A 13,645-nucleotide genomic window follows, 5' to 3' on the forward strand; every position below is an offset into this window, starting at 1 on the left:
ACAAGCAATAGTAATAGCATTTATTAAGCAACTCTTGGGGACCATGCACTGTACTAGGTTCTGGGGAAGTGACATGTTCCCTGACCACAAGGAGTTTACACTTTAGAGAGTCAACTCCTCTCTTTCAGTTTCCTCATCTGTAATATGGGGGATAAGAACCTTTTCTTTCATCCTCTTAGACTGTGAATCCTGTTAGGGACAGGGACAGGGACTGGGTCTGATTATTTTGCATCTACCCCAGGGCTTAGCTCAGTACATAGCACATAATAAGCTGTTACTTAATACCATATTAAAACTAAAGAAGCACTCCAATAAGAGGTTCTGGGAAGATGTTCATGGAAGCAGCATGGCCTAGTGGATAGAGCACAGGCCTGAGAGTCAGAAGGACCTAAATTCTAATCCCAGCTCCACCACTTGTGTGCTGTGTGACCTTAGGCACTACTCTGTGCCTCAGTTACCTCAGCCATAAAATGGGGATTAAGACTGTGAGCCCCATGTGGGACATGGACTGTGTCCAACCTGCTACCTTGTATCTACCTCAGCACTTAGAACAGGGCCCGGCACAGAAGCACTTCATGAATACCATAAAAAAAAAGTGCGCTGACTGAGTAAGGAAGTGAAAACTTCACAAAGAAGTTTTAAAAAGTCTGCTACCAGTGGTCCAGGGGGACCAATGGGCACACAGTATGCCAGCTGCAGAATAATCACAGCAAGATAGCCACACTGAACCTACATCCGTCCAAGGTAGATATTCTGGTCATCTCTGGAACTGCTCTAGGAGAGGGCTCAAGCATACTAGCATCAAAATAAAAATCTCTTAAGGAAAGCATTCCCACATACTAGCAACAAAAGGGGAGGCATCGATACTGTTTACACCACGAGAGGAATTTACTTTGAGATTCTTGGAGGAATTTCCTTCTATTAGCAAGATTACCTGAGAAGAGATGTTCCCGCATACTTATCAGCAAAAGAAAGGAAGAACTTGCTCACCCTGAAGGAAACTTTGTTGGATTGGGGAAGGGGAGGAGTCTCAGAAGCATTTGGGAGTTTGGATTTCTTTGGCTACAAAAGGCACAAGTCTTTGCTGTAAAGATGGTGCTGGGATGGTGCCACCTGGTATGGGGGGGGGGGGGGTTGCTGTCAGTGGGGTTGCTTTAATAAAGAGGATCTGTAGTACTGCAGTAAACTGTGATCCTACTGGGTGGTGCCTGAGGTAAAGTCCTGTTACCATTTGTCAGTGTTAACGTCAAATATGAATTCTTCCAATGCACAACAATTAATTGAGGGCGGTAACAAACAGATCACTGATATGATAAATACATAAACATCAAAGGGGAGCACACGGCCAGAAAGAAATTCAAAAAACAAAATCAGAAAAGAGAATTTGAGAATGGAGTCAACCCCAGTTTTCATGAAAAGTGGAAAAACCTAGGATTTGCAGTTTTAAAAACTGAAAATAGGAGGTAGCACAGCTTAGTGGAAAGAGCAGGGGACTGGAAATCAGAAGACCTGGGTTCGAATCGTCGCTCCACCACTTGCTTGATGTGGGTGACCTTCCTTAAGCAAATCACTTCATTTATCTGGGTCTCAGTTTCCTCATGTTTAAATTAGGGTTAAAATATCTGTTCTCCCTCCCTCTTAGATTTTGGGGCCCGTGACGGACAGGGGTTGTGTCCAGTGTGATCCCCCTTGTATCTTCCCCAGCGCTTAGGACAGTATTAAGTAATCACAATTATCATCATCCTGATGCTGGCTTAAACCCTCCAATAATATTATTTGACGAAAGTTTCCCAAATATTAATTTGAGGTGCAAATTTGCCAAGGATAAACATAATGTTAATCGCCAAACTGAATTTTTTAGGGATTTATGCCATCTAAGCAAGATTAATATTTTAAATAATTAATAATAATAAGTTGGGCATTTAAGTGGTTATTCCATGCCAAGCACTGTGCAAAGCACTAAAGTAGACACCATGTAATCCGAGCGGACACAATCCCTGTCCCACATGGAGCTCACGGTCTAAGGGGGAGGGAGAACATATTTAATCAACTGTACTGAACTCTCCCAAGCACTTAATACAGCTCTCTGCACCCAGTAAGTGCTGAAGCAGCATGGCGTAGTGGATAGAGCACGGACCTAGGAGTCTGAAGGACCTGAGTTATAATCCCAGCTCCACCACTTGCCTGCTGTGTGATCTTGGGCAAGTCCCCCCTCTAGCCTATAAACTCCTTATGGGCAGGGAATGTGTCTGTTTATTGTTCTACTGTACTCTACCAAGTACTTAGTACAGTGCTCTGCACACAGTAAGCACTCAAATATGACGGAATGAACTTCTCTGTGCCTCAGTTACCTCATCTGTAAAATGGGGATTAATACTGTGAGCCCCATGTGGGACACGGACTCTGTCAACCCTGATTAGCTTGTATCTACCCCAGAGGTTAGAACGGTGCCTGACATACAGTAAGTGCTTCACAAATGTCATTTAAAAAAAAAGAATAAATATCTTTGACAGATTGAATCCTCATTTCACAGGTGAGAAAACTGAGGCACAGAGAAGAGAAGTGATTTGTCTAAGGTCATCCAGCAGACAGATGGTGGGGTGGGGATTAGAATCCAGGTCTCCAGGCTCCCAGTCCAGTGTTTTTTTCCACTAGGCCCCACTATTCTCCTTTTTGGAGCTACAGGGCACTAGTCCTGCCTCTGAGCCCACCTCTGCAAGTTCTCTGACTGTCAGAGAGCCAGAAGATTCCATAGTTAAAAAGACCTATCTTGAATGCCAGTTTCCATAAATAGATGAGATATTCACAAGATTGATCATTCACATGCAGATTCACATATAGTAAAATGCTAAGAGCGGAGGCAAAGCACTAGTGAATAAGCAACATCATTAGCATCTGCTTTTTGATTTTTGGCGAACCTGGGGAAAAATTTTAAATTTTAAAAGAAATGTCAATGCCCAGACTGTTACCATTCCACATTTTTCTTTTTCAAAAGTTTCACAAGTGAATTTCAGTAATGGCCATGCAGCTACATACATATCCTGTGTGGTAGCGGAGAGCTGGAAAATTTTCTCTGAGTCCTGAAATTCATTCTAACATTACTGAACTCTGTGTCTTCCCTTTGGGGGAAAATGAACAACAGACTAACAAAAGAAGGTCATGCCAGATAGACATTCTCTGAGAGGAATTCACTATGCATGCAAGCAAAGACAGGCATAAAGATTCCATTTACAGTTGAGGATCCAATGAAACTAGAAGGGAATCCAGGGAAACTCATTTTTTCAGTTGCATGACTTTCTAAACAAGGCCCATTAGTAGCAATGAAGGAAGATTACATGAATACAACATTTTGTGCAAGAAATCGAGATCCAGTTGCAATGCATTTTGTTTATACCGTTACGTTATTTTTGAGAAGGGAATCTGCATTATGGCAGAGCACACTGCAAGGAGATTTCAGTGATGTAAAACCATATCAGGCTGATTCACCACAGAATTCCCAGCTCTTTAGCAATGGTGCTCCACAACACTCCACAGATGAGAATGAGGCAAGTGGGAAGCAGTTACAATCACCCGATTTTCCATGAAGGGAAAATAAATTTGCTCCAGGTCCTACCTTATTAAATTCTGGCACACCTGGCACCCTGCAGTACATCTGAAAGAGCAGATTAATGACACCATTAATTTATCAGTACATCTAGCAAAGATTCCAAGGACATACAGAAAGTAGCTTACAGGAATTTCACTCTCAACCAATCGGTCAATGGTATTTACCAAGCGCTTTCTATTTGCAGAGCACTGTACTAAGCACTTGGGAGAGTACGATATAACAAATTTGGTAAACATGCTCCCTGTTCACAATGAGCAACATCCTGGTGCCCAGCTGTGGCCCTAAAACTGCTTTTGAGCACCTCCACCAAAAAGTGGAAAGGGAAAGGAAGGAAACATCAATCTGGCCTGCTTCTTCTTAGCAGCTCTGATAAATGTCTGGTAAGAAAAAAATCCTTCAGATACTCTGTGGATTTCATTTACCCAAGCTCTTTCTGTTCCCACCTACTACTAATCTTCTAATAGCAGGATGTCAACTGCTAGTATACCAGGAAATTGAGAAAGGAGGAGTAGTTGCAGAAGAATAAGAATTACCAAACTCTGTCTAACTCAAGGCATCTAAATCCATTATTAAGTTTTTCTACCACCCCTCTTTCCCCCAAATAATTGGATAGCTCTATTAATTTCAATATTGCTTTAATGTGGCCCAATCATGTTTTTGGTCAAGATGTAGACTATAAGGTCATTATGGGCAGGAAACATGTCTGCTAATTTTGTTGTATTGTACTCTCCCAAGCGCTTACTATAGTGTTCTGCACATAGTAAGCACTCAATAAATAACACAGTGATTGATTCAAGATTCAAATCCATTTCAAATCTACATGGAGACATTAATTGCGAATAATGCCATGAATTTTCAAAACAAGATTTCAAAAAGTCACATGAGAAAAAAATTTTCAAAATGATCACAGTCACTATATTTTAAAAAAAATGACTGAAGGTTCTCCTGACTTTAATTCACTTTACTTAGTGAGACTCAAGATTACGGAGATTTATGATGCTCTGCATCTTGGGAGTGAAACTCACATTTTTTATTCAACTGTCAGTAATCTTTTTTTCTTTCTAAGAAAGCTGCAAGAGAAGAAAGGCCAGGGGGATGGATAGGAAGGAAGTAGTGAAGACACTCACTGTTTTACAGTATATAAGCTGCACAAGGTGCTGTTCATAGCAGATGGGCAATTTTGTAAATATTGCCCATAAAAATATATATCTTAAGGGTGCTAAAAGAAAGTAAGAGCTTATGTTCACTGAAAATCATTTCAAAAAGGAGCTCCCATCCTCCAAACAGAAAATGCTATTTTTTCATAAAAGGCACATCTTGGGGCAGCTGTGACTAAAATGTTCTTTTAATGAATGAAACAATCAATCAATGGTATTTATTGAGCACTGATTGTGCAGAGTACTGAACTGAGCACATGAGAGAGTACAGTGTAACAGAGTTAGTAACCCTGTTCCCTGTCCACAAGGAATTTAATAATAATGTTGGTATTTGTTAAGTGCTTACTATGTGCAGAGCACTGTTCTAAGCGCTGGGGTAGATACAGGGTAATCAGGTCGTCCCACGTGAGGCTCACAGTTAATCCCCATTTTACAGATGAGGGAACTGAGGCACAGAGAAGTTAAGTGACTTGCCCACAGTCACACAGCTGACAAGTGGCAGATCTGGGATTCAAACCCATGACCTCTGACTCCGAAGCCTGGGCTCTTTCCACTGAGCCACACTGCTTCTCATCTAGAAGGGTCTTATAGTCTATAGTGCTTATAGTCTAGAGAGGTTTACAAGGATTTAGGACTAATGACTTTATTCCCCTGCCTCTCTTGAAAGTCTCACCTCAGTCCCTAACCTCCCATCTTAGCATTTAAAAATTGCTTTCCCTTGTCACCACAGTTCCAGTGTCCCTCCTCCTAGTACCTGTGCCCGTGAAGCTAGGGCCATAAAGGAGGCTAGTGTTGTCAAGTCAAAACCCATCGGCTGTAAAGCGGAACAGAGTGCTAATCTAGAAACATTTTAAGTGCTGTTGGTCTTTACCCAAAACTTCTTTAGATTGAGAGCTGCCTGTATCCATTTCCTGTGAATTGTGAGCATGAATGGGAACTTTCTTCCAGCTACACGACAGGCTGTGCTACACAGAATCATGGAAGGGAAGCAGCATGGTCTAGTGTTTACAGCACAGGCCCGGGAATCAGAAGGACCTGGGTTCTAACCCCGGCTCTGCCAACTGTCTACTGTTTGACCTTGGGCAAGTCAGTTACCTCATCTGTAAAATGGGGATTAAGACTGTGAGCCCCATATGGGACAGGGACTGTGTCAACCCGCTTAGTTTGCATCTACTCCAGGGCTTAATGTAGTGCCTGGAATATAGTAAAAATTTAATAAATACCATAAAAACAAAACAAAGGGAACTAGGTGAGGATAAGAATGGAGTCTGAACAATGGGAAAGCAGGCAAGGGAGCCATAGTTCAATTTACTTTAGGCCAGCCCTTACCTTTCTCAAACATTCTCTCTGCTGGAAACTCCAGGTATTACTTCTGAATAAATCATTTGGTGATTTTACATTAGAAAATATATAGCAAAGACTCTTACTCTGTCTTAATAACCTCCAAGTAGGGATAAAACCTTTTAAATATAAGAAGAGTGTTAAATATAATAAAACATTTAATACTATACCTGTGTGGATCTTTTGAGCTGGGAATTACTTTGGTACATTCTCTTTTGTCAAAGACTCCTTCAATCCAGGATTTCTGGGACTGAATAGAAATTATAAATGACAGTGAATTTGTATGTTTTTCCCAAACCACCACCACCCCCAAAATCCAAACATTATTCTAATCCTCTATAACTGAAATTGCTGTGAAATATTAGAAATGCTGGCACGGAAAACTACGACCAAGCACCTTGAACCAAATTTAATCAAGCAAGACAAATTAAATACTAAGGTCAAGCCTCAAAAGCCAAAATATTTCCAAACACCTCTAGCAGAGAGGTGAAGAAAGCACCACCATGAGTCAAATGAAGCCTGAAAAGATTTCAAAATTTTTAAAAAAAATTTGACACCTATCAGAGGTTTTGTCAGGGAGATCCCCTTGGCATAGGCTTCAGCAAGGGAGTGAAGGAATGGTTTAAATGATTCATTCAATCATATTTACTGAGCGCTTACTGGGTGCAGAGCACTGTACTAAGTGTTTGAAAGACTACAATATAACAATACCAAATTCCCTGCCCACAGTGAGCTTACAGTCTAGAGGGGTTCCATGATGGGTTGGCGGATTTTGCTCTATGAAATGCTAGTTAATCAGTTAAAATCCACCAAGATGATCCTATAAGGCCTCCTGAACGTCCCTCTGCAAACTTTCAACTATGAAGTTGCCGGATCCTCGGAGTCGGAGGCGGCTCCATGGAAGAGGGAGGCTGGACTTTCCAGGAAGCTTGGGAGCCCCAGGCTGACCATGGGGCTATGAAAACAAAGCTTGTGTGGGTGAACCTGGAGCTAACCCCCACAACAGGAGGTGCCACAATCGGGACTCTCCCAGCTCCTCGGGAGGATCCGTGCTGCCCGAGGTCTGTATCCCCAGCCAGGAGCGTGGCAAGCACTGCAGGAGGGGAGGGAGACAGACCTCACGGGCTGGAAGAGAGCAGTGATGCATTGCCGTTGACCCTCTTCCCAGCCTCACTTCAAAAATGACTGAATACCCTTCCAATTCACCAGAACTCGGTTTCACATTTGGCATAACATTCTTGCAGCGTAGAACTGATTTCAAACCTCACTTCAATTTGAAAGATTTTAGTCAGAAATTCACCCAGTAGCAGGAATTTTCTTGAAAGCTGAGAAAACTTGAAAGATAAATTGCAAAGGCTATAGCGGCATAACATTCTTGACCAGATAACAAAACATGTTCATTATCTGAAAGCAGAGGAAGGCAGGAACCAGCTCCATTCACAAGTTGCAGGCATTCTGTAAACCAGAACTGGCTGGTTCCAATCTTTACTTACCAGTCATATCTTTCCCAATGACCTTGCAAGGTACTTAACTCCCCCAGTAATACCTTTCACTTAAAGCACGAAAAAGAAGATAAATTTACTATTTCTAATCAACTCAACACTTCTTGAGGCTTGTCTGGCTTAAGAGAAAATTCACACGACACCCATTCTCGTCCATTTGGAAGCACGATGTTAAGGTCCAGGAGAGCAAAAAGCTATCTATGATTTATGTCTACCAACTCTTCTGTACTGTTCTCTACCAAGCGCTTAGTACAGTGCTCTGCACACAGTAAGCCTTCAATAAATACCATTGATGGTGATGATTCATTGGATGAGAGACTACAACAAAGAAACACTTGGCAGCCAGAATTGGTGGCCAGTTCCATTTTCTAATGAAGAAGTAGGTGAGGTCTAGTGTGCACACCATTTTCAACCCTATTAGGATGAGTTGGATACATTTGGGATGTGGAGCGAAATGAGAGCATGGCCAGGAAAGAGAGGGTCATCTCCAGCTTAATACCATCATTCAATAGTGCAATCAATAGCATTTATTGAACATTTACTGTGTGCAAAGCATTGAACTAAACACTTGGGAGAGCACAACAGAAAAGTTGGTAGACACATTCCCTGCCCGCAACGAGCTATTCAGATCCTCACAGTCTTGGGCCACATTCCCTAACTGAACTAAAGGAGGAAGTACCCATACGAATGCCATAGACTACTCCCTTTTCTCCGGCTAAGTGATCCAGGTTCTTTTGAATCCCTCTGAAATCTAAAATGAATAAACTTTAATAGAATTCCACTTCAGAAACAACTATGGGATAAATTTGAGGCATGAACTGAAGAGAATTTCATTCATTCAATTGCATCTATTGAGCACTTACTGTGTACAGAGCACTGTATTAAGTGCTTTCTTCTACACTTGTTTACTAAAATTACATGTTCAATAAGAAGTACAGAACCCTAAGGGCCATGTCTCTGTGGTCACAGCTGAAAACGTTTGGACACTAAGTAACTGCTGGAGATTGAAAACATTGCAATGCAAGTAGGAGTACTGTATACTGAGGATGGGGTTCTTCCCTGAACGCTTAGCTCAGTCAGGTTCCCTGATGTTTTGGCAGTGCTCCAAATCTTAGGCATGTCCTGGCAACTTCCTTCCCAATCATCTGAAGTCTTTGGTGCAGTCCTGCACGAGCCCTGTTGTCAGAGAGGGAAGAGAAAGGAATCAGCAGAAAAAGAGAGGGGCAAGAAACAGCTCCTTGTAGGCATGGATCATGTCTACCAACTCTAGTGTACTGAACTCTCCCAAGTGCCCTCTGCACAGTGGGTGTTCAATAAATACCACTGATTGATTGAGGTAAGAGAATGGTAAAAAAAAAAAAAAAAAAAAAAAACTTCATCTTCCTCACTTCAGAGCAGAGGGAAGTGTTGATGCTGCCTTTTTTAGGGAGGCAGCCTCTCTCACCAGAAGAGAACTACCCTAGAAGAATGAAGGTCCAACTCATCAAATGACAGCTCACCCTTTGGTTTTCCCTTCTATCCCAGGGTCTTCAGACAGTGGCCAGTATAACATTTATGGCTCGGCAAAGGTTTTCCCTTAACCTGGTCTTCAGCTCTTTGACTAGGGATCGTCTCTACCAACTCTATTGTATTATACTCTTCCAAGCACTTAGTACAGTGCTCTGAACACAATAAGTGCTCAGTAAATGCCACTGATTAGTACTCCCTCTCCACCTAGATTTTGGGTGTGGACTAGATGAATGAGAAAAGGAAGAAAGGGAGAAGGATCTGAAAAGACCAAAACCAAAGCCACATCCAGAAAAACAGTAGAAGAAAGTTTTAGCTTCAAAATAACCAGAGAATACTATCCATGTAAGCATCATAAATCTACAGTCGTTTTAAGGTAGATACATTGGGAGACTACCACAGCCTACACCCTGGGAGAATCTTGGTAGAGATTTCGAATTTATGCCTGGCCAGTTTTCTTCCCTCCAAGGCAGTTTACTGGATCTGGCCTGGGTAGATTTGCTTTGATGATGGTGCTGCCAAGGTATTTGATTTGACTGTTCAAAAAATAACATTCAAATAGGAAGAATTTCCAAGAATTGTATTAGAAACCAAGTTCTCAGAAATCAAGCAATTATCCTGAAGTGCATTGAAAGAAGGAAAAAAAAAGGATTGGCTTCTCACAAATAATTTCTCTGGCAAGTTAAATTCAGAAATATTTCACAGTACTCTTACAGGGAACATAAAATAAATATGTAATTTCCTGGATTATACAATAGGTATTGTTTTGTGAAAAAATAATTATCCATTATTTCTTTGAGGGGAAGATCAAATGACTGTTCTTTATCTACAAATCATATATTTGCCTAAGGAAGGGGACTTTGTGATTTACCAGCAAATATTTTTTTCTCCTACATGTAAAAGGTATTCACAACTTCAGAATCAGCAGCTGTGGCAGAAAAGCAATGTGAACTAAAAAAAAACCAAAATCTCTGAGCTCTAAGCAACAGATTTCAAAATCGCTCTTGAATAAGCACCAGTATCATTCAAGTGCTGAGCTCAAGTTCTAGGGAAGTTCTTTGGAAGGAGATACTTCTCCTAAATGGCTACACTCATTCTTTCATTCAATCGTATTTACTGAGCGCTTACTGCGTGCAGAGCACTATACTAAGCACTCAGAAAGTACAATTCAGTAACAGATAGAGACAATCCCTACCCAACAACGGGCTCACAGTCTAGAAGCAGGCTTGAGAGTCAGAAGGACCTGGGTTCTAATCCCAGCTCCACCACTTGTCCGGTGTTTACATTCTCTTGCTATGACCAAATTTACAGGAATTTCCTTTTTCTCCAGAAACAAATATGTGTTGGTATGGCTAGCAGGCAACAAGGTCTAGGAATGACAATAAAAACAGCTCCATTAATCCTCTGCAGTCAAACATTTCATTTATAGGACTGAAACCTACCAAAACTGGTCCATCAGTGTCGTTAAGAGTAAAGATGGTTGCTGCTTTGGTGGTGTTTTTTTTATGATGGTGACGGGAAGGTTGGTGGGGGAGGCTTTGCTCATTTTTTTAATAGAATACTCTTTTTTCCATTCATTACTTTGTAATTCCAGTCAGTGTTCATTGATATGCATATTATTAATAATAATAATGGGATTTGTAGGTAAGCAAATTTAACCTATTGGGAGGCAGCATAGCTTAATGGAAAGAGCATGGAACTGGGAGTCGGGAAACCTGAGTTCTAGTCACGGCTCTGCACATTGTCCTGCTGTGTGACTTGGACAAGTTGCTTAAGTGCCTCACTTTCCTCAGCTCTAAAATGGGGATAAGATGCCAGTTCTTGCTATTTCTACAACTGCAATCACCTTAAGAGAGAGGGACTGTATTTGAACTGATAACTTTTGTATCTACCCCAATCCTTGGTACATAGTAACTACTTAATAAATAATACAACTGATTATTCTTATACTTTAGATCCTGACCCTTTGGATGGTCTCCTTTACAAAAACACCCTTGCAGCAAGACAACAACCACCACCTGGGGAAGCAGCATGGCCTAGTTGTTAAAGCACGGGCCTGGAAGTCAGAAGGACTTGGCTTCCAATCCTGACTCTTCTGTGTGACCTTGGGCAAATCACTTTACTTCTCCGTGCCTCAGTTACCTCATTTGCAAAATGGGGAATAAGACTGTATGCCCTTTGTGGGACATGGACTGTGTCCAACTCCGTTACCTTGTATCTACCCTAGTGTTTAGTACAGTGCCTGACACATGGTAAGTGCTTAACAGATACCATTTTTTTAAAAATCTAGAGTAGTTTTTGAGCTCTTAATCTGTGCAGAGCCCTGTACTAAGCACTTGGGAGGGTATGATAGAGTGAATAAGCACAATCATTGTTCTCAGCTTGCAATCTAATGAGGCTGGCAGACACTAGAATAAATTACAGCTGGGGAGAAACAACAGAATTTAAAGATTTGTACAGAAGTGCTGGGGTAGGTCGGGTAACAGGGGGAGGCAGTGGGGAAGCAGGATGGATGATTACCCTGGTAAAGGGAAGAAACCATCTGTGAGAACCCTATAGGATTCCTGATTTTCCAAAACTTTTCAAGACTACTTTGCAGGAATCAAAGAGTGTGAAGAAACTTCTGGAACTAATCATGGCTCTTGAACAATCAGTTCTGCACTTTTAGTAAAAGCCCTCTCCTCTGGGCCCAAAGGAACTGTGAATTACAGGAAATCTGGGTGCTCTACACCCTCTTCCTAGAAGCGATTACATTTGTGTAATGCAGATAAACTTGTGAGAAGAAAGCAAACTGACAAGAGGTCAAGAGGCGAGAGTGCAAATAATGAAAATGGCCTGCAACAAATTTTAGATATTTCTGAGATAAAAGCCTTCCCATGAATGTATTATACATCATATTGAGGATATGCACAAAACCCAATCTTACCTCAAAAGTATTTTGTAGTGAAAAAGGATTTATGTTAAAACCAGAGTGCACAATATGTAGTAAACTGTTCTTCATCCTTCACTTGATAATAAGAAACATAGTGGGGAGCTTCTGATAGAATAGGGGAGGGTAGTATGGTAAGTGAAATCCTGATATTGTTTGCCAGTAATTGACCACCTGAATGGTAATCACTGTTAGTACAGATAGCTAGTTAACTTAGACTGTGAGCCCCATGTGGGACTGGGACTGTGTCCGACCCGATTAACTTGTATCCACTCCAGCGTTTATGACACATACTAAGCGTTTAACAAATAATAATTATATATAAGTTCTGGTATTCATTTCTTACTGTTATCCTTGGTTTTTTAGCACTGAAAATGTTTTGTAGAGTCCTTATGCTTTTAATACAATTCAGGAAATAAAGACGGTCTCTTTCTAAATAATAATAATGTTGGTATTTGTTAAGCGCTTACTATGTGCAGAGCACTGTTCTAAGTGCTGGGGTAGACATAGGGGAATCAGGTTGTCCCACATGGGGCTCACAGTCTTAATCCCTATTTTACAGATGAGGGAACTGAGGCCCAGAGAAGTTAAGTGACTTGCCCACAGTCACACAGCTGACAAGTGGCAGAGCTGTGATTCGAACTCATGACCTCCGACTCCAAAGCCCGTGCTCTTTCCACTGAGCCACGCTGCTTCTCTTTCTCACAAGATGTACTACTGAAGCCACTGAATGAGTTTCCTTCAATAGTGAGATGAGAGGGAATGTATTCTGGCTACAGAAAGGTGACAGGGGAGAAACTTTAAGTGGCTTAACAAGGGAGTTACCAAAATGGCATTGTCCAACTCTAAAAGATGTGGCAGAGGAAAAAAAAAAAAAGGCATGCACCAAGCCCAAACACAAGTAGCTAAGGCAACCTATTGTTGCAACTCAGCAGGTAAAAAAAAAAATCACTTCCTCAAAATATAATAGAAAAATATGCAAAAGTACAATTGATAATAAGTTGAATATCTAGATATCTGCTCTCTTCAACCACTACTCTCCATTCTCCCCCGATTAGACTGTAAGCCCATCAGTGGGCAGGGACTGTCTCTATCTGTTGCCGATTTGTACATTCCAAGTGCTTAGTACAGTGCTCTGCACATAGTAAGCGATCAATAAATACTATTGAATGAATGAATGAACTCGCTCACTTCGTTCCTCACAAGCCAATCTTCTAACTGTACTCTCAACCCTCCTGTCTCCATCTCCTCATCACACTGTTTCCTTGAATTGGAACTCCCTCTTTTCCCAAATCCAATAGGTCACGGCCACTCCCGCAATCGAAACATTCTGAATTCCCACCTCCTCCGAGTCTTCTCCAGTTAATTCCCAGCACTCTAAGTTGTATCAACCGATCGACCACCTCTAGCACTCGTACTTAATTTAAAGCCATTCTCAGCACTGTGTTATATGTTTATTCAATTGTCTGAGTATTTATTCTGATTACTCCATCTGTAGTTATGTTTATGCTTGGCTCCTCCATAAACAAAAACTCCCTGTCAGAAAGCAACATCTACCTGACGCAGAATGAATTTTGCCACAGCTATTTTTAAAGGACTTTTC

General features: G+C 41.3%; 1 protein-coding gene across 6 annotated transcripts in view; it reads right to left on the minus strand.

The window, feature by feature from the left end:
* The window catches only part of TRPM6 (transient receptor potential cation channel subfamily M member 6), a 143,246-nt gene that overhangs the window by 91,746 nt on the left and 37,855 nt on the right, over positions 1 to 13,645 (minus strand). For all 6 annotated transcript variants that reach the window (XM_029055529.2, XM_029055527.2, XM_029055530.2 and 3 more), the window contains exons 2-3: positions 6,276 to 6,355; positions 3,614 to 3,652 (exon numbers count right to left, since the gene is read on the minus strand). In XM_029055529.2, coding sequence (XP_028911362.1) covers positions 3,614 to 3,652; positions 6,276 to 6,314 — 78 coding nt within the window. In that variant the 5' untranslated portion in view covers positions 6,315 to 6,355. The remainder of the gene's footprint in view (positions 1 to 3,613; positions 3,653 to 6,275; positions 6,356 to 13,645) is intronic.

Source organism: Ornithorhynchus anatinus, chromosome X5 (assembly GCF_004115215.2).
Source record: "Ornithorhynchus anatinus isolate Pmale09 chromosome X5, mOrnAna1.pri.v4, whole genome shotgun sequence".
NCBI classification, from domain to species: Eukaryota; Metazoa; Chordata; class Mammalia; order Monotremata; family Ornithorhynchidae; genus Ornithorhynchus; species Ornithorhynchus anatinus.